Genomic DNA, 27,679 nt, shown 5'->3' with positions numbered 1-27,679 from the left:
AAGAAGCATATGAAAGGGAGTGGTCAATCTCACCCATAATAAAAGTAATCAAATAGCCAGATGCTGATGGCTTACACCTGTAATTTCAGGAGGCTGAGATCTGAGGATCACAGTTCAAAGCCAGCCCAGGCAGGAAAATCCATGTTGTCTCCAATTAATCACCAGAAAACTAGAAATGGTGCTGTGGCTCAAAGTAGTAGAGCCACTAGCCTTGATCAAAAAGAGTTCAGGGATGGATCCAAGGCCCAGAGTTCAAGACCCAGGACTGACAAGAAGAAAAAAAAATTAGATATTATTTTTCACTTATCATCTTGGCATAGGTCAAAAAATTTAAATGAACTATGGTGTTCAGATTGTGGGGAAACTGGCATTCCTAGACATAGTTGATGAATATGTAAAATGACAGAGCTTTATTGGTGAACATCTTGTCAAATCAATGCAAATTTTAAATGTTCAAATACCTTGGTCCAGCAATAGGCTTCTGAGAACTTTGCCTCTAAGTAAACATCCATATGCACAAAACTGTTAACCAAATATATTTATTATAGCACTGCTTGTTTTGTTAAAACATGGTTATGCTAGATAGCCAGGCCCAGCTTTATAGCTATGCTATATAACACAAACTCAGGATCTTCCTGCCTCAGCTTCCCAAATGCTGGGATTACAGGCCTGTGCCACCACATTTGGCACAACATTGTTTTTTAGTAGCAAAATATCTTGATCTCAAGTTTGGAGGCGTGGTTTATTGATAGAGTGCCAACCAATGAGTAGAAGCATCAATTATTGAGTTTGAATCCTGGTCTCAGACCTAAAAAAAAATCTTGATCTCAGTTCTGTCAAAGAGAAATAGATAGATCCATGAATTGGAGCAGTTCCACTTAAAAAAGGAAAAGAAAGAGAGGCCTAGTAGAAAGTTATCTAAAACACATTAGTGGGAAATAGTAAAGCCTAGAACTTGGTATAATAGTAAACCATTATTTTGTGAAGATAAACAAGTAGAGTATAAACGAATACAAGGAGCCTGGAAGGGTCAGACAGTAAATAGTGATAGTGGTTTCACAGACTGGGCAGAGGAGCGGGGGGCTGCATATATGCCATTTTGTATACCACACGCACATACTGCCTATTTTTTTAACTAAGTTTACAAAACTTAATTTTTAAGTTTTAAAAATAGATCTGCATAGGTATACTCATAAGCGAGAAACAAGGAATACAAACTGTAGATTTAGTATGTAGGAGTCTTAAGAACAAGCAGGTATTGACTGTAAGGGAAGCTAGTCTACGAGACTAAGGTAGGGCAGCTCAACAGCACAGACACCAAGATACAGCACAGTTCTGTTTCAAGTTAGAAGTGTCTGATTAATATAGAGTTGTTTTTCTTTTTGAGACAGAGTCTAACAACATAACTCAGGCTTGATCCTCCTGCCTCAGTTTCCTATATGCCAGAATTCTAGTCATATACCACCATCCAGATTCAACAATGATGTATTTTTCATATTTGATCAAGGCTAGTGGCTCTACTACTTTGAGCCACAGCACCATTTCTAGTTTTCTGGTGATTAATTGAAGACAACATGGATTTTCCTGCCTGGGCTGGCTTTGAACCGTGATCCTCAGATCTCAGCCTCCTGAAATTACAGGTGTAAGTAATATGCTAGCTTATATATGCCAGTTGTGTGAGCAGTTTAGGACAGACATGAAAGGAAATGGTAAAAGTGTGAACACAGAACAAGAAGATTGGTTTAAGACATCTGCCAGCCAAGAAACTGGTCTCCATTTCTGTGCCATCTCTGTTACATTGGAAGTAGAGAAGAGCTGAGGATGAGCCCTCCTTGAGCTGGTACCCCAGCCAGTTAACTACACCACCTTGACAGTCACTACTGTGACTCACAATGAGACAGTAATATCGGTAATGTTCCCATGGTACAGGTAAGGAGTCTGTTCCAGTTACAATAGTATCAGGTGGCAAAGCCACAAGACTCAGACTTAGTTGTGTCCTATTGATTTTACCACTTGTGCCAGGTCATTAGCACATCAAAGAGAGCCTAGCCTCATCTGTGGTCAATATGAACCAAGCCTCAGAGTCAGGGCCCGTCAAGCACCATTCTCAAAAGAATGTCCTTAAGCCACTTACTGTTACAATCACTGTTGCAAGAAAGAAAAAATTCCGTTTATTGAACAAAAAATATCAGCACCAGTGATTGTTAATCTTACATGTTCATTGCTCAATTGGTTGTTTTGAGTCTACGGATTCTTTTTCTCCACAGTATTAGATGCATAATTTTTATGGACAATAATTTTCTCCCCAAATTCTCCACTTAAGAGGGGAATAATCTATATAATTTCTTCTTCCTCTACCTCATTTTCAACTAACTAAATCTTACATTTTTGCTGACCTTTCACTTGTTTTATTTAAAGCCAGAGTAATAGAGTATTAGCTGTTTGGGCCCACGTAGCCTCTACCATATGCACTCAAACTTACTTTCTCACTTGTGTTGCTGATTTTTCTTACCACTTATGATTGTATACCTACCTTATTTCAATCATCATCAAAACTGTCTAAGCCTCATGATGTGCCTAGTAGAAAGCACCATTTTCTCCTTCTTGTGACTTAGGCCTGAGGGAGAGAAAATAATCAAGATATTTTTTGTTCTTTACCTTTCTAGACAGAATCCATGTTTGGTGACCAGAGCCGTATATATTGATATTCTCTTCCTCTTGACTTACTGCCTCGACAGACCTCCAAAGGTCAATCAGCCAGGTATGATTCATAGTTGTATCTTATTTTGGAATAGTTAGAGGCCATTGAAATGTGGATGGGGTTTTTAACAGTTCTACCAGATACTTCTCCCACATTTTGCTTTTGTAAGACTAACCACGTGTTAGAAGTCAACCATGTCTTTATAGCTCCCTCCTAGAAGCTTCTCAAGTAAACTTGTCCTTATTTGCTTAGAAGTTTACTGTTAATATGGTCCATTTGGTCATTGAGGGAAGAGTGTGAACTCTGCTCAGATACCTTTGTGTTTTAGAAGCCTTGGCTTCTTCCTGTCCTTTGCATCTTCATTGTATTTCTTTAGAAATTGTTTATTCTGGGCTGGGAAGGTGGCTCAATGGTAGAGTGCTTGCCTTGCATGCATGAGGCCCTGGGTTCGATTCCTTAGCACCACATAAGCAGAAAAGGCTGGGAATGGTGCTGTGACTCAAGTGGCAGAGTGCTGGCCTGAGCTGAAGAGCTCTGAGGGTCCATGCCCAGCCCAGAGTTCAGGCCCATGACCACAAAACAAACAAACAAACAAACAAAAATTGTTTATTCTGTTCCATCTTGTGCAATCACCAAGCTTTCTCATTTGATACTAGAGCTGCAAATTTGAGCCCCGGTCATCAAATCTCCCCATGGAAGAACTGCTTCCTCAGGCTCTGACTTCATACATGTCTCTAGGTCATGTATGTTTCTGCCACAGATCCACATACAATTGTTCTATTTTATTAATGATTTACAAAATGTTTTTTTAAGGGAGAAGGACAACCCCAAAAAAAATTTTATGTGTTTATATAAGAGGCCACAGGAAGTGCTGTACATGAGTTCCAGGCCACAGACTGAAACTGATTTTCATCAACACACACTGGAGTGCAGGATAATGAGCCTGCAACTGGTTAAAAATCTGCCTCTTCTAATTGATTAGGGCTGTCTAAAGAGGAGGTTACGATTACAAAGTCAGATTTTGAGCACAAGCAGGCCAGGCCTTTCCTTGGTTACATTTAGTCTGTCAATGATTTGTTGTCTTCAGTAAATATGTTCAGGCTGTCAGAGTCCAGCTCTGTCCATATGGAACCCTGTTCCCCAATTCAAACCCATTTAAAATGCTTTGCAGGAAGCAGGGACAAGGAGTGCAAAACCATCTCCCCCAGACTGATGTGTAATAGTCCACAAAGCCTCTGTGGCCATGCCGAGGTAATCAGAACACAGTCATTGTCCTCTGTTCCACATCCTTGCATAGGGGCAGCTGTTGTGTCCATTTAGTAGCACAGGATCATATGGTAGCACTAAAAAGTGTAGTTCTACACACCTCTTGCTTGCCTCAATGTAATTATGAACAGTGCCCTCCTTTTATTCTTTTTTTTTTTTTGGTGGGGGGGTCTGGTCATGGGGCCTGAACTCTGGGCCTGGGCGCTGTCCCTCAGCTCTTCAGCTCAAGGCTAGTGCTCTACCACTTGAACCACAGCGCCACTTCCGGCTTTTTTCTTTTTGCTTATGTGGTGCTGAGGAATCGAACCCAGGGCCTCATGCATGCAAGGCAAGTGCTCTACCACTGAGCCACCTTCCCAGCCCCCCTCCTTTTATTCTTGAGAGTATCATTTACGTAACAAACTACATAACCTTAGCTATTAGAGACCTCAGTATTATATCCACCTTAATTTATACTTGACTGAAGTCCAAAAATTAAAGATAAAATAAATTGGATGTTAGATTTCTGCTATCTCTGTACATCACTTCCTTATTCCATGCACTTAACTGCTTATGTGTGTATCTGAAGGATACATAAGGATCCTGACAGAGTTTTGTGGCTGACAGTAATCTTTGGCTTATTTGAATTGTATTTTTCTTGGCTCGTTTCGTATCATTATCTCTGGTCTAGAAGAGAATTAACTGTTGTGTGTTGTAAAATATCTTTTCCCCATCTTCTTTTCTCTTATTGATAAGCTTGGCTCCATGAAGACAAAATTAAAATTACTCTTTCCTAACTCTTTTTTTCTATGTTTGCCAGTACTTGGGCATGAGCTCAGGATCTCATACTCCAGCTTGGCTTTTCTACTCATGACTGGCGCTCTACCATTTGAACTATGCATATTTAATCCAGCATTTTGCTGGCTAACTGTAGAGAAGAGTGCCACAGACTTTTCTGCTCAGGATTGTTTCAAGCCTCAATTTTCAGATCTCAGCCTCCTGACTAGCTAGGATTATAGGTGTATGACACTGGTACCTAACTCCAAACTGTTACTATGTAGTTTCCACTTCAATACAGTGTGATCATAAAGATAGTTTGTCAGGAATCTACTTGACTAGGGATACCATGCCTGACTGACCCAGAAAAAAAGCCTGCACTGGTGGCTCACACCTATAATCCTAGCTACTCAGGCGGGTGAATTCTGGGGGTCATAATTCAAAGCCAGCCCATGAGATTCTTATTTTGAATAAACTACCTAAAGAAATGGAGCTGTGGTAGAGCGCTAGCCTTGAGCAACAAAAGCCCAAGGACAGTGCCCAGGCCCAAATTTCAAGCCCCAGAACTAGTACCCTCCAAAAAAAGTCTTACTCAAAATAAAAATTATTAAATAAAATTACTTATATTCTCATTGTTTTTTTGGAGGGGGGAGGGGTCCAGTTGTGGGGCCTGAACTCTGGGCCTGGGCGCTGTCCCTCAGCTCTTCAGCTCAAGGCTAGCACTCTACCACTTAAACCACAGTGCCACTTCCGGCTTTTTTCTTTTTGCTTATGTGGTGCTGAGGAATCGAACCCATGACCTCATGCGTGCAAGGCAAGCGCTCTACCACTGAGCCACCTTCCCAGTCCTATATTCTCATTCTTATGGTATGTGAGCATCAGATACATGTTGAATACCTGAGCCTGGAGCAAGAGATGATTATGTCTTGAGCTTATAAGTACAATAAGGGTGGGATACATTTGAAACACTAAAGGAAATGTGCCTTTTGCCATTTCTACTTGGGGAGATAGGAAGAGCTCAGTTGAAGAGGAGGTTTTGGTCATAAGAAGGAATTTCACCAGATGGGCCAGTAGGAGGTGGATAACCAGGGGAGAGTGAGGGCACAAATCAGCACAGCCTTAGAGAACTAGGGCAGGGTCAAGGATAGGAAGGTGAGACTGGTGAAGCAGAAATTCAGTCGTGGAGTGCTCCACAGGTCAAAGGAGACTGTCGTGGAGGATATAGAACAAAACGGGATCATGTGGGTTTTGAGGCAATGTGGCATTTCTTTCTCTGCCCTATCCTCATTGACTCTTAGGACCCTTAAAGAGCCAAGTTTCTATTGTCATCCAAAATGAGTGTAATTGAAAATCCATTGGCTATCTAGGAGATTCTCCTACTTTTATGTTAACCCATTTTTGGAGGCTTGAGAAACTTGGGGCATGGAGACTGGCATGAAAGGCCACACAGTGTTAAAAATAGTTGTTCAAAATGCTGAGATTATAGGGGATTTAGGCCTGTTATTTTCTGTTTAACTACCTTTATGAGTGATTCTGTTTCGTTTATGAGTACATACATTTAAACACTGAATGTAAGAATGAATCTCAAAAGAGACTAATTTTCACAAAAGAAAATGAAGCAATAATTTCAGAATTTTCTTTTTTGGTATGAAGGACATAGAGAAGGCTCTGCCTATCTCCTTCTGAAGCCCTATTTTATAAGTGACCTTAGAAGGCTGTTGCTGCCTTTAAAATTAGAGGGCTGGGGGCATAAACAAGGAGAAAAACAGTGAAGGAGAAAGGCAAGAAGGTAATTAGGAAAGCTTAAGATAATGATGTGTTTGTGCAATCAAACTTTTATCTTAGTACTTCCCAATCATTTGAGGTTTCCTCAGCCATTAACTGGGTTTTTAAAAGTCCAAATCTGGGAGTTGTGTTTGGAGTTTTAAACTGATTTAAGCCCACGAGGACTCTTTGTCCCCAGTGTTCTCGTTCCCCATCTGAACCCAGCTGTCATCATTAGTATATACCAGTTTCCTGTAGAAAGGAAAATTATAGTCTCTGGTTGTAGCTGGAGGAGTAAGAAGAAAAAGTCTTAACTTGGTACAAGGACCCAGGGGCTCTATTCTTATGCCTGATCAGAGATGTTGAAACAAAGAGCTTTAATTCTCGCTTTAAATTTATTTTTAAGTTATTTATAGCTCTCGGATTAGAAATATCTATTGACAAAAATATCCTCTAAGACCTGACTCAATATTTACCTTTTTTTTCTGTGAGAGATGGGCTTTCTTATTTCTCTTTATGCTTATTACCTTAAACATGGGTTTTTCATGGATCCTGAATTAAATATTCTCTTCTGTTAAGTTTAATATTATACCGACTTACACATTCAGACTTTTATTTTAAATTTTCTTGGTGGATTTATGTGTGTTTTTCCTTTTCTGTGCTCCAATTTAGTAATTTTTAGTGCAACCTAGTTCTTTTATCCTTATGTGTGTATTTATTACAGTATTAATCTTGAAGAGAATTTGATAATCCAAAAGTAATAAATGACATCATAATTTCATTAAAATGTTTTAGCTGAGAAGGGATTTGTCCATAACCCATAATTTGTATAAATAATCCAGAGGCTATTTTTCTATCCCAGGGATATATACAGGATGCCCATTGTACTCTCCTTTTTAAGAAACATTGTTTTCACCTCTTGGTAGGAAAATAGCACTGCCAACATTCATTGAGCACTTAACTTCCAAGCACTGTGGCCAGGCATTTTATGTAACTTTTATCTTAGTACTAGTGTTGAAGAAGCTAAGACAGAGAAACTGCCCCAAGTTACATATGTACTAAGGTGGCAGAGCCTAAGGTTTCCAGCCACCCACACTATGCTCATAATACAAGGAAAGACTGGTCACTGTCTTAGGAGGGTGATCACAGAACTCTTCTCTGTGGATCCAGATTGCCAGGTCTCTGCCCATACTACAGAACTCCCAGGCCACAGAGAGGGATCCTTTTATAGGAGCTTCTAAATCACAGAATTTTATGGAGCCCTTCCTGCCTGAGTTCCTATTCCCATCTCGAGGGTGTATGGAATAACCCAAGAGCAGAGCCAGACATATTACTAGAAAGAGAAAACTTGCTCTCCTGAAGCCACCTGCCCTTTTCCGTTGGAAAGTGGATCTGTAGCCACTACACCAAAGACTTCCCAATACCAGGCTGCTGGCGACTGAGTTTTGTGGTTTCTTTGTTAGTTGAGATTTATAAGTTGAGATCTCATCACTCTGCCAAGTACAATAAACAACTGGAATGTTATTTTTATTATTGTTACTTTTTTTTTTCTAAATGCCTTAAAAGTGACCAGCTTGTGACGTGAAGTCAGAATCCCCAAATATCTTAATACCAAGTCAGTGGGCTTTATAGATCAGTATTAGATCAGAAGACAAGTCTTGTTTATTACTTCTTGGGTTATATAAGGGAAGTTAGGTAATGTAAACCTTCCCTCAGGCCAGCTGAGATGTTGATGATGGTTAAGTGGTAAAATCTGGAAGAAATATTCAACAGTGCTTTGTATTTGTACTGCCTAGAAGGTGAGTAATATATATGTGACATGAATAAAAATAAGGTCAGTTATTTTTATGACTTATTAACTTCCTTCACTTAAGTTCTTAAGAGATAAAGCTGAACAATTACAGAGAATGAAAACATTGGCAATTTACAAACTCCTATGTTAGATATTTGGTCTAATTGGGTTAAATTTAAGCAATTCCATCTGAACAAATTGAAAACAATTCTTATCTGTTCTATGGTCACACACTTTTATTGGTGGTGGATGCAGATGTGGTTAATATGACACAGTTGGTGTGATTCTTTCAGTTCCGGGTAGGATTAAGAATGTATTTTTAGCATCTTCTGGGAACTTTTCATTCCTGAGCCTGCAGCAGTGAAATTTCAGGGGATGGGAGGAGAAGACATATTGTCAATGAATTGGTTTTCTCTGAAACACTGAGACTGTCTGCCATCTGAACTGTTGCTTTTGCCAAAATATTTTTCCCAGGGAAGGGTAAGTGCTAAAATAAGCACATGAGTCCTCGCCATCTTTCAAAAGTCAAGGCATACATTAGAAAGAATAAAATAATGTTATTTGCAGGGAAATGGATACAACTAGAACAAATCATGTTTAGTGAGGTAAACCAAGCACATGTTCTCTCTGATATGCAGAAGTTAGATCTAAAATACACTGGGATATGATCAATTATACAAGATTCTAGATACAGTGAGACCGAAAGAGGATACTCTTAGGAGAGAATCAGAAAGGTGCAGGGCTAGTAAGTGCCTCTTCATATTTATATAAAATAATATACATACTGAAACAAACTCCAAGATAAGGAAACAAAAGACTTCTTCTTTTTTTCAATTTTTAGCTTTTGATGATTCTGTCTTCTTTACCATCTACATGGTGTATTCACATGTATATCTTTGGGAGGGTGGGATAGAGGGCACAGAACTCGAGGGAAACAGGATGAAAAGTGCAGCACTGGAGCTCACTGGACATTGATGAAAGTGAACTATACAACTTGTGGGTGGAGACAAGAGGGAGGGACTGGGAGAGAATGAGGGAACAAAAGACACTGTAGGAAAAGAACTGTACTCATTTCCTGATTCATGTAATCCCTCTGTACATCACCTCTATCATAACAATAAATAAATTTAAAGAAAAGGTCAAGGCACAGTCAATAATCAGTGAACATACGTGAAAATGGAACTAAATAATTTAGGATGGATAGGGCTGGGAGAAATAGGGAAAAAAATGATGGGGTGACATTGATCAAGATGAATTATACTCAGAAACTGACATGTTGAGTTGAAACCCCTTTGTATAACTACTTAAAGATAATCTTTTCAAAAAAAATTAAGTCAAGGCAATTCAGAGTGTTATTAGATTGTTAGATTAATTTGTTGATTCCAAGTCTGATATCAATATATAAATCTTCAGTTCTCAGAACTTCAGCTTAAAATCATTTGATCAGTAGGTAAAGTGAAAATTGTTATAATTAAATGTCTTACCTGAGGTCAACCCCAGCTAGCTAGTGAAAAGGTTCAGCTTTTTTCACTCCTGGTCCAGCTGCCCATTTTATTGACCCAGTTAAGGGACTTAAAATAGTGTAAGAGTTTGGATTTAGTGTCTGTGTCTATGATTGAGCTATGTCTGAAACCATCTGGCCTACATTCCTACCCCAAGAAAAAAACACTGTTCAAATGAGCAAGAAGTTTCTCAAATCATCTATGATTTCAAGTTTCTACTTCTTCCTACCTCTCTCCACTCCAGCCCTTCATCACAAATAATCTGAAACTCATTGCCCATGTCAATTACATTGGTGTACAAATACCTTTTGAAAGTCTATTCTAGATATTTCATATGTAGAATCATACCTATGTGGCCCTTCATGTTTAGGTTCTTTCACTAACCTGTTTCCAAGCTCATTCATGTTGTAGCATGAATTATTGCTTTATTCTTTTTTATAGACAACTAATATTCAGTTGTATAGATATCACATTTTGTTTACCAGTCAATGGATTTTTGGTTTGTTTCCACATTTGAGGTATTGTAAACAATGCTACTATAAATATTCCTGGGCACATTTTTGCAGAGATCTGTGTTTTCAGTTCTTCTGAGTATCTTCCTGGGAACCCAGTTTGAGGGCCATATACAAATTCTAAGTTTAACATTTTTGAGAAGTTACTAAATTGTCTCCACCATCTAACATTTCTACCAGCAATTCATTACATTTCTAATTTCTCCACATTCTTGTCAACACTTGTTATGTCCATTTTTTTATTTTAGCCATTCTAGTGTGTATGAAATAGTATCTCATTATATTTTGGTTTGTATTTTCCTAATAAAAAATGATGTCCATCGTTTCTAGTACTAATTGGTCATTTGGAGAAATGTCTTCAGATCACTTGCTCATTTTTAATAGGGTCTTTGGGTTGTTTTTTTTTTTTACTGTAAAAGCTCTATATATACTAGATTTTAATTTCTTGCAAACTACAGAATTTGCAAATATTTTTGGTACATCTAAGTATTTTGTACATTGATCTTATACCCAAAGCATACTGCTTTCTTCCATTATTTTGTAGTAATTTTTTTCACTTTTCCTGGTGTACATCAGTTGAAGTACTTCAGTCATATTAGATCCTCCCACACCCTTAACCCTCCCATGGTTCTCACCCCAAAATATTTCTCCCCTGTTTAATACTTACATATAAAGGTTGAAGTTTTTCATGTAAGAGAGAACGTATAATATTTGTCTTTCTCAGTCTGACTTACTTTGCATGATGACTTCTAGTTCTATCCATTTCCCTGCAAAAAGACACAATTTCAACTGGGAATGTGGCTTAGTGGTAGAGTGCTTGCCTAGCATGCATGAAGCCCTGGGTTCGATTCGTCAGTGCCATATAAAGAGAAAAAGCTGAAAGTGGCACTGTGGCTCAAGGGGTAGAGCACTTGCCTTGAGCACAAAGAACCTCAAGGACAGTGCACAGGCCCTAAGTTCAAGCCCCAGGACTGTTAAAATAAAGCAAAAACAAAGCCACAATTTCATTCTTCTTTGTCACCAATTAATACTCTATCACAAACCAATTTCTTTATCCATTTATCTGTTGATAGACACCTAGGCTCATTCCATGGTTTAGCTAGTGTGAATACTGCTACTGTACATGGGTTTGCATCTATCTCTACTGTGTGCAGATTTACATTGCTTTGGATATATGTCCCAACAGTAGTGCAGCAGGATCTTATTGGAAGTTATATATATTTTCGAAGCACCTCCATACTGATTTCCATAGTAGCTATACTCATTTATATTCCTACCAATAATGTATTAAGAGTCTATTTTTGTCTTTCACCTATCCCTGCATCCTCAACAGCACTTTTGTTTGCTTCCTTTTAAAAAAAAATGTTGTTATTATAAAGGTGATGTACAGAAGTCAAGTAAAGAGTACATTTCTCCTTGGACAATGTCACCCTTTCCCTCACTCTCTCCCAGTTCATTTTCAACATATCATTACTACATTTGGTCACCCTTTGTCCCTTCATTTCTTTGCCTCCCTTTATACTCCAAATGAACACACAGAACAAAAAGGAAAGAAAACACCACCTCTTGTTTTCATTTCCTGGAGTTCCTTTTGATATTGTTTTGTGTGATTAAATATACATAGGCATGTTGCCTTTCTGTTCCTTTCCTCAGAGTATCCTCCTTTGGTCTCACTGTGTGTGAATTAGTTTCTTGAACTCCTTTTATCTTTCAGATATTAAGCCTTTATCTGATGTATTGCTGATAAAGATCTTCTCCCAGTCTGTTGGTTGTCCTTTTGTTTGTTTTCTGGACTACCATTCTGACTGGGATGATACTAAATCTCACTGTAATTTTGATGTTACTTCCTTTATAATTAAGAATAGCATTTTTTCATGAGTTTATTGGCCATTTGAACTTCATCATTTGAGAACTGTCTGTTTGATTCATTTCTCCATTGGATTTACTGGTTTGTAATTTTTGGAGTTCCTTATATATTCTGGATAGTAATTGTTAATGATAGCTAGCAAAAATGTTCTCCTTTTCTGTATGTAGGTTGTCTCTTGATTCTGATCATTGTTTCCTTTGCCATATAGATGCTTTTTAATTTGATACAGTTTCATTTGTTAATTCTTACTTTTATTTCCTGGGCAATTAGAATCCTGTTCAGAAAGGTATAATCTCCGACTTTAGGTATAACCAAAGGTATAACCTATGTCGGTATATTTTCCAGGGTCTTCCCTATGTTTTCCCCTAATAGTTTCAAGATTCTAGGCCTCACACGTAAACTTTTGATTCATTTTGAATTAATTTTTATAGGGGAAGGGATAGGGACCTAACTTCAGTTTCTTATCCAGTTCCTTGCACCATTTGTTAAAGAGGTTGTCTTTCCTCCAATAGGTTTTTAGTATCTTTGACCAAAAAAAAAAAAAAAATCACATGCCTGTGGCCATGTGGGCTTATTTCTGGGTCTTTATTCTTTCCCGTTCATCTGTGTGTTTTCTTCTTTACCAGTACCTTGCTGGTTTTGCTGCTTTGGCTGTCTGGTATAATTTGAGGTCAGGTATTGTGATAACCTCCAGAATTGCTCTTTTTTGCTAAGGGTTGTTGTGAAGTAACTTTTGAAATTAGGCTTGTGAATCTCCAACTTTGTTCTCCTTTTTCAAGATTGCTTTACTCTGAATTCCATAAATTTTCAAATAGATTAGCTTATCAATTTCTGGAGGGTGCTTGAAAAGAAAGGAAAGTCAACTGCAATTCAGTAGGTATTACACAGAATTTGTAAATCGATTTGAAGATTATTGCTACCATAACAGTATGAGGTTTTTAGGTCCATGAATGTTCTATTTATATAAAAGTCTCTTTAATTTCTTTCAGTGCTACAATTTTCAGTTTATACATCATGCATGTCTTTCATGTATGGATATTTTATAGTGAAATCTTATTGAGCTCATTTATTAGTTCTACGTATGTGTCTTTGTGGGAAGGCGGTTCTTCTTCCTAGATTTTTCTACATGGAAGATTGTATTATTTGCATTTGCAAGAGAGGTAGCTTTTACTTCTTCCTTTCCAATCTGGGTATCTTTTATTTCTTTTTCTTGCCCAATTGCTCTGGCTAGAACCTCCAATACAGTGTTAAACAGAAGTGGCAGGAGCAAGCATCCTTGTCTTGTTCCTGATCACAGGGGGAAAACATTCAGACCTTCACCATTAACTGTGATGTGGATTTTTTATTGATACTCATATATCCAGTTGAAGAAATTCCCTTCACTTTCCACTTTGTTGAAAGTTTTTTTTAAATAATAAATATGAGGGTGATAAATTTTGATGAGTGCCTTTTCTGTTTCTTGAGGTGATTGTGTGATTTTGTCCTTTATGTCTATTTATATGTCCTTTATGTCTGCTACTATGGTGTGAATTTGTAATTGCTTTGTAACTGCTGAGTAGTATCTTATATGTATAGTTTGTTTATACTAATTCATCAGTTGATGAACAACAAACGGGTTGTTTCCACTTAGTGGAGATTTTCAGTAATATAGCTCTAAACATTCACAAATAAGTGCTTGGTCAGATGTTTTAATTTCTCTTAAGTAAGAAATCTAAAGAGGACTGGGAAGGTGGATCAGTGGTAGAGTGCTTGCCTTGCATGCATGAGGCCCTGGGTTCGATTCCTCAGTACCACATAAACAGAAAAAGCCAGAAGTGGTGCTGTGGGCTCAAGCAGTCGAGCACTTGCCTTGAGCAGAAGAGCTGAGGGACAGCACCTAGGCCCAGAGTTCAGGTTCCCAACCAGCAAAAAAAAAAAGAAAAAGAAAAAAGAAATCTAAGAGTCAAATGATAAGGATAATTTAATGTTATAAGAAATGGCAAAATGAAGCTAGGCACCAAAGGCACATGCTTGTAATCAGTAAGCAGAGATGTGAGGATTGTTGAAAGCCAGCTAAGGCAGGAAAAGTCCATGAGACTCTAATCTCCAATGAACCAGCAAAAGGACATTGCGTTTCACCAGCAATGAATAAGACATCCTTATTTCCATCTGGACTTGGTATTATCACTCTTGTTAACTTTAGATATCCACTGGGTTTGTATTCATCTCATGCTTTCAAGTTACATTTCTCTAGTTATTTCTTTAATTATGTCATGTTTCTTTTCATTTGGCATGTGATTTAGTAAAGTATCTATTCAAATTTTTTGCACAGTTCTTTACATAGTAATGTTTGACTTGTCATTGAGTTATAAGAGTTGGTATTCTGTGATTGGTGATGTAGTTTAATGGTAAAGTGCTTGCTTAACTTGCACATATCTGTACATTTGATCCCCAGCATTGGGGGAAAAATTTTCTGTAGACAAGTTTTTATACAGGTAAATGTTTCATAAATAACTTTTACCTCTTTGGCTTTCATTTTCTTGGCAGTGTCTTTTGAAGAGCAGAATTTATTTATTTATTTATTTATTTATTTTTGTCAGTTGTGGGGCTTGAACTCTGGGCCTGGACGCTGTCCCTCAGCTCTTCAGCTCAAGGCTAGCGCTCTACCACTTGAACCACAGTGCCACTTCTAGTTTTCTGGTGGTTTATTGGAGATAAGAGTCTCACAGACATTACTGGGCTGGCTTTGAACTGCAATCCTCAGACCTCAGCCTCCTGAGTAGCTAGTATTATAGGCACTCGCACCAGCAGACATTTTTATTTCTGATATTGTCTAATTGACCAATTGGCTTTCTTTTGTATTCAGTGTTTATTGTGCCCTCTTAAGAAGTCTTTGGCTTGGGGCTGGGAAGGTAGCTCAGTGGTAGAGCGTGCTTGCCTTGCATGCCTGAGGCCCTGGATTCGATTCCTCAGCACCACATAAGCAAAAAGAAAAAAGCCGGAAGTGGCACTGTGGCTCAAGTGGTAGAGTGCTAGCCTTGAGCTGAAGAGCTGAGGGACAGCGCCCAGGCCCAGAGTTCAGGCTCCATGACCGGACCAAAAAAAAAAAAAAAAGAAGTCTTTGGCTATCTCAAAATCATAAAGATGTTCTTTCACATTTTCTTCTAGCATTACAGCTTTTTAGTTTTATATTTACATACCATAAAATGAGGTTGAAATTCTATGGTTTTTTTTCATACAGTTTCCAGTTATTCTAGCACTATTGTGCCTTTGAATATTTCTTCTGCCCTCTTTTGCCTCTCTTAGAGATTTCATTCATGTGAATTAGGTCACTTGAAATTGGTCCACCAGGTCACTGATGATCTGAGTTTCTTTCTTTTTGCCCTTTTTTAATCCATTTTCGGTTTTTTATAGCCTCTACTTCTATGTCTCCAAATTTCCCATTGTTTTCTTTGTATTGTCTAATCTGCTGTTACTTTTATCCAGTGTATTTTTAAATTTTAGATACTGTTTTGATCATCTTGTTTCTGTCCTTTTTCATCTTCCATACTTGAATAGCATGTATCAGCTATTTTCATGCCCTCATTTCTAATTATCACTATTTCTGGGTCCATCTCTTTTTCTGAATCTTTTATCAGGTTATGGATTATACTTTCCAATTTCTTTGTAGGCTGGTAGCTTTTTTATTAGAAGCCCCAAAATGTTTATTGCTAGATGCTGGGTTTTGTTTTATTCCTCCAAAATGCCAAGCTCCTTTGGGGTTACATTAGAATGGTTGGATTCTTCCTAGACTTGTTTAAGCTTTGTCCTGATGGGTTCAATCTGAAAAGGAGCTTTAATTTAGGGCAAATTTAGCTCTACTTACAAAGTAATACTTTTTAAAGGTCTCTTACTCTGGCTGAGAGAATTCAGTCAGAAATTATTCAGCCCACTTTCTTGTTCTTCTACCCAGCCTCACAGAGTTTCACCCCATGCATGCAGATTGCAGATCAATATTCAGTTGAAAGATTCAAGGAGTCCCTTGACCTGCAGATATGTAGAACAGCAAGGTTACTCACACTACGTAGATCCCTCCTCTAGGCTGTGTCCCACTGTTTCTAGATGCCTCAGTCTTTCCAAAATTACCTCATCATTCCATCATTCCCCTGAGCCAGACCTCTGGGCTCTGTGTTCTGCTTCTGCTAAGGCTTGGAAATTGCCTGTCAGCTATAGGTTAGAGTAGGCATAAGGTTAACCTTGTTTGTTTTTTCTCTCAAAGACCTTCAATTTTGCACTGCCCATGTCCAAGGTTTAAAGACAATAATTTCCTACATTTTCGGTTCAAATTTCTAGTTGATTGTGCTAGAATGACAATTCCTGTGAAGGGGCAACCATAGATCACAGAAAAAAAAAAAGGAATGGTCAACACATCCAGGGTAGGAGTCAGAGCTTCTGGGCTGGTGTCTGAAAGTCTTATTCTATTTCCTGTTATTGTCATTCAGTATCACAGAATAGGTGTACTTTAATAAATAAAAGAAGCACTGGGCACCAGTGGCTCATGCCTGTAATCCTAGCTATTCAGGAGGCTGAAATTTGAGGACTATGATTTGAAGCCAGCCCATACAAGAAAGTCCATGAGACTCTTATCTCCAATTAATCACCAAAAAAGCAGGAAGTAGGCCTATGGCTCATGTGATAGAATGCTAGCCTAGAGCACAAAAGCTCAGGCAGCACCCAGACCCTGAGTTCAAGCTCCAGGACCAAGCACAAAAAGAAAAGGAAAGCAAAGAAAGGAGAAGAGAAGAAAAGAAGAGAAAAGAAACTTACATAACTCAAGAGATCTGGAAGTCTTAAGAACTGCTGAGACCTAATAAGAGCCTTCCTATCATATCATTACATGGCAGACACCACATGCCAACACAGCTTCTTAGCTTCATATAAAGCCATCACACCATTGTGTTAGGACCCCACTCTTTTGTTTTGGACTGCGATCCTCAGATCTCATCCTCTGAGTAGCTAGAATTACAAGCTAGTCACCAGTGCCCAGGACTCCATTCTTTTGTCCTCACTCAACCTTTGTTCCCCCCTCTTATTACCTCACAATATGGATTAAATTTCATCTTAATTTTTGGTGGTAACATATAAACCATAGCACTGTATAAACTTACACCTAAGGTCACTTCCATTGCTCACCTGTCAGAATGTACTTAACTCTGCTCTCCATATTGGGGCTGGACTTCCTAGTACAACCAGATGCTGTTGGATTTTTGCCAGCTATGATCTGCAACTTACAGTATCACACCTGTTGGCGTTTGTGTATGATGCAGTAAAGATGCAGACCCTGGAGCCCAGGCTCAATTCCCATTCCCAAGAGTTGTAGCACTGGCTAGAGACTGAAAGCAATGGTCCTGGACTTTTAATACAAGTGAGGCAACAGACGTTTGCTAGTTAATTAAATGATGCTCTCAGGTCAGTTTCATTGCCTAAGGATATCAGAGAAGCCCTCCTTCCTCTGTAAATAAAAAATTAAATTGAACAAGGGTTGAAGGGGTGTCTATGGTGTCATAGTGGGGAAATTTTTTATTTCCAGTCTTAACCTTCAGAGCAGTTCATTGACAGAAGCAGCAAATGCTGGGAAATACCTTGTAGGTTTGTGTCTTTGGTTTCTTACGTGTTTATCCACATATATCCTGACTTCTTTACTATATTGGACAAAAGCCCCAGTGTGGGGCCAGGAGGTAGAGGCAAGTTGTGAAAAATGCTGGGCTGGGAAGGTGGCTCAGTGGTAGAGCGCTTGCCTTGCATGCCTGAGGCCCTGGGTTCAATTCCTTAGTACCACATAAGCAAAAGAAAAAAGCCGGAAGTGGCCCTGTGGCTCAAGTGGTAGAGTGCTAGCCTTGAGCTGAAGAGCTGAAGGACAGTGCCCAGGCCCAGAGTTCAGGCCCCACAACCGGACCCAAAAAAAAAATGCTGTCCTTCCCAGTTCCTGATGAGCTCAACTTTATCCAAATCCTTAAAGCACTCTTGTGCCTTCCAAGCTAGAAAAGCTGAGCCTCTTCTTTACTGGATCGACAGCTTAGTCTTCACATGGTATTCTCAGAAGCATATTCTTCCATCTGTGCAACAAGTAAGGAATCATTTGCTGGAAGGTACATGCATCTGAGAAAATGCTGGAAGCCAGGGAAAGAGGGAATGTTTTCAAGGGTGCATGTAGTAGGAGCCACACCTGTATATGCAGCCAGAAAGGTTCAGAGAACTAGAAACAAAAATAGGCCCATCTCAGGGAAGACACGGTTAGTCTGCAAGACCTCCACATGTCAGGAGCCAAAAGGGCTCCTGGGGTCAAGATTACAGTTTACTGGGAGGGGCAGAGGATTTTAAATACACACACACACACACACACACACACACACAATGGAATTTCCCTTCAATAAGGAAAAGCCAAGGTTTATTAAATTAGTTGATTTTTATTGTTGTTATAGTTCCTATGGTTTCCTGTTCTGTACAAATAACTTTTTTTTTACTGAGGAATTGCATAACAAGACATTAACATTCACAGAAAGTGAAATTATCAACTGATTATCTTTAGAACCAGTTTATCAACTGTTTGCAATAAGAATTTTTGTTGGATCTGATTACAGATTTTTTTTACCAATCTACAGTTGTCAGAAATAGAAAAAGCAGACCATCCTGCTGTGCATTACAGTGGAAATCTGCTTTGGATTTTCTTTGCACCCCTCCCTCTTTTGGTAGAGTGTAAAGTTGCCAGGAAATAGAGGGAGAGCAGAGGAAACTGTAGAACAATTAGGTTGTAAACTTTTTTGACCTAGTGACATCCGAGAATTCAAAATGTGAAAGACAAATTCATTCATTAATTTATTCACTTGAGGCAGAGGGCATAGCGTGTGCATGGTCAGGCAGAATAAAGAATCTTCTGAGACTCAGTGACAGATGAACATCCAGAGTGGCACAAGCAATGTCACTGCCATTTGCACATTGTCTGAGTAAGTGACTTACTTTATGGTATTGAAACCATGTGCATGTCTGATTGGCCTTTTCGTTCCCAGAGCGATACTTTCCCATTCATAGGTACGAATTGCTGTTTATGATTTGCTATGATTCCTGGGGCTTTTGTCATTCCTGTGCCCATCTCTGTTGTGACCAAGCAAATACTGCTATTCAGCCTATATACTCACCCCGCCCCCCTTTTTGTGCTGGTACTAGGGCTTACACTCAGGGCCTCATGCTCTTGCACAAAGTATTAGTTAGTTGCTGTACAACTTGAGCCATACGTCCAGTTTCCACATTTTGCTGGTTAATTGTCTGCCCAGCTGGCTTCATTCAAACTGTGATCCTCAGATCTCAGCCTCCTAGGTATCTAGATTATAGATGTGAGTTACCAGACTAGCCACTTTATCATTCATGCCCTCATGCCCTTTTTACTTTGAGCAGTTCAGCCCAAGGCCTTTAGGCTACCTTGAGAGACACAAGAGCAAAGACCAGGAATTGTGTACAGTTCTGTAGTTGAGTACTAGATGAAGAGTTTGACTTACGATTAGGGGCCACAGTCTAAAAAAAACAAAACAAAACACCACCAGACACTAGAATTACCCACATTCAGCATGGCAAGGTGTTTACACTAAGAAGTAAAGATGATCTCAGATGGTCTGAGGTGGAGCATGTGTGGTCTCTTCACCACCAGCAGCAGCAGTATTACCTGGGAACTTGTTAGGAAGTATGGTCTAGGGGGCCACACCCTAGATTTATTTGTCCTGAAAGTGAGCAGCTAAAGTTTAAGAGCCCCTGGTCTAATGTAACAGTAAAATTACCGTCTAGGACATTGCTCAGAGATAGGAATGCCTGGGGGACTGCCTCCCCCTTCACCTAAGTTAAATGCTCTTAAATTGTAACTGCACTATATGATTATTAATATGGTAATTATATGTGTTATATCAATGTTTTTTCAGAGTGCCCTTGTTAAAGCTATTCAGATTGGCATGCATTTTTTTTCTTTTTCTTTTGTTGTTTTTTGTTTTGGGGTTTTTTTGTACCAGTACAGGATTTGAACAGCTTAGGCACTGTCCCTTAGATTTTTCACTGAAGGCTAGCACTCCACCACTTAAGCTACAGTTCTACTTTCAGCTTTTGGTAGTTAATCGGATATAAGAGTCTCACAAACCTTCCTGCCCCAGCTAGTTTGAAACCACAATTCTCAGTTCTTAGCCTTTTAAGTAGCTAGGGTTACAGGCGTGATCCACCAGTCCCTAGCTACCATATTTTAAATTTTTTAAAGAAATTTTGAACCAGACATACACACATTTTTAATCCCAGGTGCTTACAAAGCTATGGCAGGACGACCTGGGCAACATAGTAAGACATAGTCTCAAAACAAAACATGCAACAACAATAAAAAGAAATTTTGACAAACCTGCATCAGCAGCTCAGAAGATCAAAAGTGGCAGAACTGTGTGATGATTATGTTCCTGCTCCTGAACACCATCTCTGTTCAAGTACTGCTGCTGCTAAGTCCTCATCAGCAACCTGGTGGATGTTAGCACCCCCACCTTAGTTAGGGAGCAGAAGCCTTGAGGTCCAAAATTTACTTTAGCTACAAGCACTATTGCTGATGCAAACAGAACTGAAATCTCCAACTTGCCTGGAAACTAAAAATTGTTAAAATGGTACATCTGAGGTCACCAGAAGACACAGTATAAATAGCTACTGGACTCCTTTTCACAGGCAGGTTACTGAGTAAGAACTCCTTTGGTTTCTTCCTAAGTTATCTCTGTTCCTGGGAGTTGAGCTATCCACACAGACCATTCGCTGGAGGCTTTGGACTCTAAAACTGCTATCGTAGATGCTGCTTTCTGGTGACATTTTTACCAGCCCCTGACCCAGTAAAACATAGCTTTGAGCTTCATAGTAGGCATTCTACTATTTGAACTAAGTCTTCAGCTCTTTTTGCTCTAGTTATTTTTGGTATATTTTTTTGGTTACCCACTTTTTGTAGGAGCCTGCCTGAACAATGATCTTCTTAATTATGCTTCTTGTCATAGCTGAGATAATAAGTTTGCACCACTACACCTAGCATTTTGGTTGAGATATGGAATCTTGTGAATGGTTTTCCCTGGCTGGCCTAGAACCCTGATCTCAGCCTCCTACATAACCATTATGATAAGCACATGACACCATGCCCAGGTATTGGTTAAAATGGAGTATTATGCACTCTTTACCTGTCTGGCCTTGAACTCTGGTCCTCCTAATCTCTGCCTCCCAGGTAGCTAAGATTATAGCTCTGAGTCCTCAACACCTAGGTTTGCACATTTTTCATAAGATCAAATTCCTTTAAAGAGTTGTCCTTTCCAGTGACACTATAATTTCATTTCCTCTGTTTTTGGTAGTAAGAGAGCCTGTCCATTACAAAATGATAATAGGTTTTTAACATCCTTACTTTGCAAAACAAAAGTTGGCAACTTATACCTGTCTGCACATTATTTATAACATTTTATTAGGAATTACTTCTCCAGTGAGCCAGGACATAGCACAGTAGGAGGTCTTGTTCTATCATGTGAATCCAGCCATTAAGGCATTCCCTTGAAGGCCAGAAATATACTTTCTCTGAAGGAGGAAAAAATACTTCTAAAAGTGAAATCAGATTGGATGTTTAGAATCAGTCACACATACTTGAGTGACTGAGATGGCTGTACTGGTGGGAACATGAAAGACTCCCACCAAAGAGGGCTGGGAAAAGCTTTATGTGGGATGGGTTTGCAAAAATCATCCCAGCTTATAAAACTACAGAGAGGCCATTAAAGTAGAAACTTGATTCTTTAGGTCAACCTCTTCCCAACAGAAGAAGAAACCTAAAGCAACCATAATTGAGAAAAGTTAGATTTAGAACTTAAATACCTGCAAGTGAAGAAGTCTGATAAACTTCAGATAGAGGAATGAATTCCAATTCTTAGTGTGCTGCAAATAAAAGGCACTCACAGAAACGAAAATAAGTCCCACCTGTTGATTTAGACGTTGAACAACATTTGATAGGGCAGGACACAAACATTGCTTCACCAGGGAGAAATCCTGCTTGTGAAACCACTTGGTGAGTCTCCCTCCCATGAGTGAAAAGACTAAACAGTAGCTGCAAACTCCCAGGACTCAACAGAAGTGTTTTCCAAAAGCTCTCATGAATTTCACATGCTCCCTGGGCTGAGAAGAAAGAACTACTTTGTTAGTTCCTGGGCTATGTCTTGTTCAAGTTTTAAACATGGTTACCTCCAGCCTCCTATTTACCTAGAGACTGCAACCCCCTTGCTCAGTACCAAATGCAGTGGAGGTGGTCTCTGTAGTTTCTGCCCAAATGGGGGTCCCATGAGAACAGGGGCTAGTCTTTCTAATTCACTGCTTCATCCAAGACCTAGAAGAGATCTAGACCAGAGGTGTACCTAGTGAGCCGTGGCACTCTTGGCACTGTGGGAGGCCTGCCAGACAGCAACACTTGCTAATGCTTATTCATGCTTTGACTTCTTGCTGGCTTTCTCTACTATGAAGTACTGAGCTAACATGAGCTTCACTCTGCATGGAACCCTAGCCCCAATCAACTCACACACCTACAAACTCAACAAGCCTCTGTAAATTTGTCCCATCAGAGTATGGCTCTCAGCTGGGGTACAGAGCAGAATCACCTGCCAGCTTCTTAGGCCAACCACCGGCTGGTGAAATCAGAGTCTACTAGCATGGGATTCAGGCATGTGTGGCTGAAGGCAGCAGTTTTCAAAGTAACTGGTCAGCAGCACCTGTGCCTTTGAGTCCTTTAGACATGGCACGGTTTTGCCTCTGAAGTGGCATTTCTGGGGGAAGCCAGGCACTCTGTGGTTTAACAAGCCTTCAGGGGCTTCTGTTATACATGTGTGCATGAGAAGCTCCACTCTAGGCCATCACTTTGGTTGGTAGTTGTAACACACCAGAGAATACTTTTTCCAAGCAGCAATTTAAAGAAAGTGCTGAAATGAGCATCATTTGGTACTTTGCTGCCTTGCAGCACACTTGTGGCACAGACCACAAAAATTCCTCTAAACACAGTTCTAACTCTCCCAGCAGGCTTCAGGGGGCCGTCCACAATTTTATACCTTCTTACTGTAGTAGTATCCTGGGGAAGCAGTGGGTTGAATTCTGCAGTGGTCTTCAATAAGTGCTTTCACTTTCTTGAAGAAAAAAAAAAAAAAGATGGCCAGGTGCCAGTGGCTCACACCTATAATCCCAGCTACTCAAGAGGCTGAAATCTGAGGATCATGATTCAAAGCCAGCCTAGGCAGGAAAGTCTATGAGACTCTTAATCTCCAATTAACTACCAAAAAAGCCAGAAGCGGAGCTGTGGCTCAAGTGATAGATAGGCTTGAGCAAAAAAAAGTTCAAGGACAGTGCCCAAGCCTGAGTTCAAGGCCCAGGAGCAGCACAAAAAGGAGAGAGAGAGAGAGAGGAGAGAGAGGGGGGTGGGAAAGGAAGGAAGGGAAGGAAGGGAAGGAAAGGAAGGAAGGGAAGGAAAGGAAGGAAGGGAAGGAAAGGAAGGAAGGGAAGGAGGGAAGGAAAAGGAGGGAGGGAGGGAAAGAAAGATGACACAAAGTTGAGACTCCCAACTGCTTGGGGTTTCCCTGCTGCTTTGTAAAGATGACCACCCCCTGCTTTCGCTGGGACTTCAGGCTCTTGGTTAAGAGCAGAAATGTATCTGCCTGAATGGCATATGGAAACCTACATGGGATACACTCATATTGGACACTTGGTTCTGTGTCTTTGCCACTTAGGGCAGATTTCTTTTTGAAAAATTACAGCATATTACTTAAATTCCTAGGTTATCATACATTTATGCAATTTTTTAAAAATTTCAACCAAGTTTTAAAAAAAACTTCCTGATAAAACATTTCTGTTGCATTTATTCTTGAAATCAGCTAGAAACTGGCTTTGATATTTAAAATAACTCTTCAGGACTGGCATAGTGGTTCAGGCCTGTAATCCCAGCACTCAGAAGACAGAAGCAGGAAGATCAACAAAGTGAAACCCAGTGTGAAAAATAATAATAATAAAAAATAATAGTTGGATACTGATGGTTCACATCTATAATGCTACTCAAGAGCCTGAGATCTGAGGATCATAAAATAGAAGAATCAAAGAGACTCATGTTAACCAACAAAAACCAGAACTAGAAATGTGGCTCAAGTGGTAGAGCACCAGCCCTGAGAGAGAAGCCAAAGGAGAGCATGTGGCCCTGAATTCAAACTGTAGTACCAACACATAATGAATCAGCATAAATGGAGGGGGGGGCGGTAAATGAGTGGATGGATGTGTGGATGGATTGATCAATCAATGGATTGGTCATTCACATTTTAGTGTCACTCCTTTGCCTACAGAAGAACAAGATCATATGGAAGAACTATATCTAAGATCCTTTATGTGGTCTACCATGACAGATACATCTTCACCTTATTTCTTCTCTAGCCTGATCTCCTACTTTTCTCCATCTCACATTGTATTCTAGTAAAATCAAGCATCCTATACTCCCAACATGGTCCATTCTTCTCCACGCCCTTGAACCTTCCTTTGTCTTTGGTTGTTCCAACACATTCTTAATTCTCTTTCCCTTTGAGACTCAGATTGCGATTTATACCACTAATCTCCACACTAGAAGGCAAACATTAAAATTTAACAAGTAGATAAAATGTAACAGTTATACACTTAGGACTAAAACAAAACAAAGAGAAAATGAAGAGCCAGGCACTAATGTCTTCACAACTGTAATCCTAGATACTCAAGAAGGCTGAGCTATGAGAATTGAGACTTTGAGTCAGCTTGGGCAGACAAATTCAAGAGACTCTTACCTCTAATAATCAGCAAAAAGGTAAAAGTAGAGGCATGGCTTAAGTGGTAGAGCACCAGCTGTGAGTGGAAATACCTGAATTCAAACCACAGAGAGAGAGAGAGAGAGAGAGAGAGAGAGAGAGAGAGATCCAACAAAGAAAACAAGCCTTGACTTGAGTACCAAATACAGGTGGGAAAGGATGACTCATTCCTTTCAGTAGACCATGTAAAAAAGGACTGTGGTTCCAGCTGACCTGGTACTCCATGTGAGTCAGTATTGTGACTAGTAACCTAGTGTCCAGAACAGGGAAAGTTAATAGTCCTGTTGGACAGATTAAGCAGGAGTCACATCCATTTTACGAGCCATACTTACAGAGAGGATGAGGCATGTCCAAAACAATGCAGCTGGAATAGTGGGAGGTGACCTAACATATGGGCAGGAAGTAGAGTGTTTCATCAGGAAAAGGCAGATGGAGCACAGTAATTGTAATCAGATGCCACTGACATAAATGCCAGTGAGGGCCTCAAAATGAAGAATAAGACCAGTGAGTAAAAACTCCAGGGAGAATTTTGCAACAATTAGATCTATTAACAATGGAATAAGCTCTGAGCTCCAAGTCACCGAAGAGTCAACACAGAGCCCCTGGAGAACAGTCCTGTAGAGAGATTTGAGCCCCAAAAGAATTTGGACTTTTTCCCCTGATGAGCTTTGGAGCACAAGTGTGGTGATTCAGGAAGTTTGAATGTCCAGGAGGGATGCCAAGGGTTCATTTTCTGATAGTAATGCCTTTATCCTTCTTGGAGGGAAAATTATAAGTTGCCTAAATTGAAATTGCTTCTGTGCCCAGAGTCCAACCTTAGTGGGCTAGCACTTACCACATTGTTTATTTGAGATCCACCTAGGAAAGACATGTAATGGTCCTAACCAGGCCAATACCCAGTTTCTGAGCCTTCCATTCTCCCATGTCCTTTCACAGAAAGTTGAATAAAGTGAATACTTTCTTCTCTCTTCTTTTTTGCTTTTTAGTTCTGAAGAGTCTTGGCTTCTGGGAGGAAATCAAGGGGATCATTTCATCATCAGAGCTGATAACAGGATTCCCCTGTACCATCAAGGTGCCAGGTCTGCCCCAATACCTGGAGAGCCTCACCAAACTAGCCCTCAGTGCAGTATGGGCAGGGCTGGCTGAGGCTGGAGGGCAGACAAATGATGCTCCCATCACCTTCTCTCAGCTGCTCAATTCTTCCTTTTCTGAAGTGCGTTTGCTGACTCTGGATGCACTTTTAGAAAGGTTCTCATGTGCAGCCTCGGCACTGGGAGAGAAGGGACTGCCACCCTTGCTCTGCAGTATGGCAGAAGAGCTCCTGCTACTGGCAATGAAGGAACCCCATCCAGAATGCTTCTGCAAGGTAAAATCTCTGCCAGATTGATGTCTTCCATGCCTCAGTTCTTTGGTGAGCTACCAGGAAAATAGAATCAGAAAGGCAAGGTCAGGCTTAGGCTTTCTAGGGGCATTAAGAACTAGATTCAGCACTCAAAGGGTAAGGAGGATTCTCTTTGTATAATGCATAATATGCTTCAGGTATAGAAAGACATTTTTTTAAGTGCCAGGCACCTGTAATCCTAACTATTAAGGAGTCTGGGATCTGAGGATAGGTCCAAAGCCAGCTTGGGCAGGAAAGTCCATGACTCTTATCTCCAATAAGCTACCAAAAAAAGTCAAAAGTGGGACTGTGGCTCAATTTGTAGAGTGCTAGCCTTGAACAAAAGAGGCTCAGGCCGGGAGCTGGTGGCTCACGCCTGTAATCCTAGCTAGTCAGGAGGCTGAGATCTGAGGATCACAGTTCAAAGCCAGCCCGTGCAGGAAAGTCTGTGAGACTCTTATCTCCAATAAACCACCAGAAAACCGGAAGTGGCACCGTAGCTCAAATGGTAGAGTGCTTGTCTTGAGCTGAAGTGCTGAGGGACAGCGCTCAGGCCAGAGTTCAAGCCCCACAACCGACAAAAGAGAGAGAGAGAGAGAGAGAGAGTCAAGAACAGCTCCCAGGCCCTGAATTCAAACCCCAGGATCGGCACAAAAAATAAAGATAAATTTTTAATAGTGGTTGATGATAGTGGTTTAATAGCAAAGATTAACCAAAAACAGAGCCACTCTAAAGTGTTTAGAAAAATAGGTCATTAAAAATTAACTTTGGGGGACTGGGAAGGTGGCTCAGTGGTAGAGCGCTTGCCTTGCATGCCTGAGGCCCTAGGTTCAATTCCTCAGCACCACATAAGCAAAAAGAAAAAAAGCCAGAAGTGGCACTGTGGCTCAAGTGGTAGAGCACTGGCCTTGAGCTGAAGAGCTGAGGGACAGCGCCCAGGTCCAGAGTTTAGGCCCCATGATCGGACCCAAAAAAAAAAAAATCAACTTTGGGCCAGGTGCCAGAGGCTCATGCCTATAATCCTCGCTGAGATCTGAGGATCGTAGTTCAAAGACAGCCTGGGCAGGAAAGTCCATGAGACTCTTATCTCCAATTAACTACCAGAAAACTGGAAGTGGCACTGTGGCTCAAGTGGTAGAGTGCTCACCTTGAGCTGAAGAGCTCAAGGACAGTGCCCAGGCCCAGAGTTCAAGCCTCATGACCGACAACAAAAAACAAATTAGTAATGTGTCAGAGCTCATCTTTGCTCATATGCCTATTATGGGAGCAGATGGCCGTCGGGGAAAGGTC

General features: G+C 40.1%; 1 protein-coding gene across 2 annotated transcripts in view; it reads left to right on the top strand.

The window, feature by feature from the left end:
• Positions 1-27,679, top strand: part of Thada (thyroid adenoma associated) — a 314,583-nt gene that overhangs the window by 240,124 nt on the left and 46,780 nt on the right. The window contains exons 31-32 of one of the 2 annotated variants that reach the window (XM_013017946.1): positions 2,667-2,761; positions 25,995-26,374. In XM_013017946.1, coding sequence (XP_012873400.1) covers positions 2,667-2,761; positions 25,995-26,374 — 475 coding nt within the window. Of the gene's footprint in view, positions 1-2,666; positions 2,762-25,994; positions 26,375-27,679 lie in introns of those variants that run through there. The other variant, XM_013017947.1, reaches the window with a different exon arrangement.

The sequence above is a fragment of the Dipodomys ordii genome, unplaced genomic scaffold (assembly GCF_000151885.1).
Source record: "Dipodomys ordii isolate 6190 unplaced genomic scaffold, Dord_2.0 Scaffold37, whole genome shotgun sequence".
Lineage (NCBI taxonomy): Eukaryota > Metazoa > Chordata > Mammalia > Rodentia > Heteromyidae > Dipodomys > Dipodomys ordii.
Note: the sequence above shows the minus strand (reverse complement) of the source record. Positions and strands in the feature narration are given on the sequence as shown.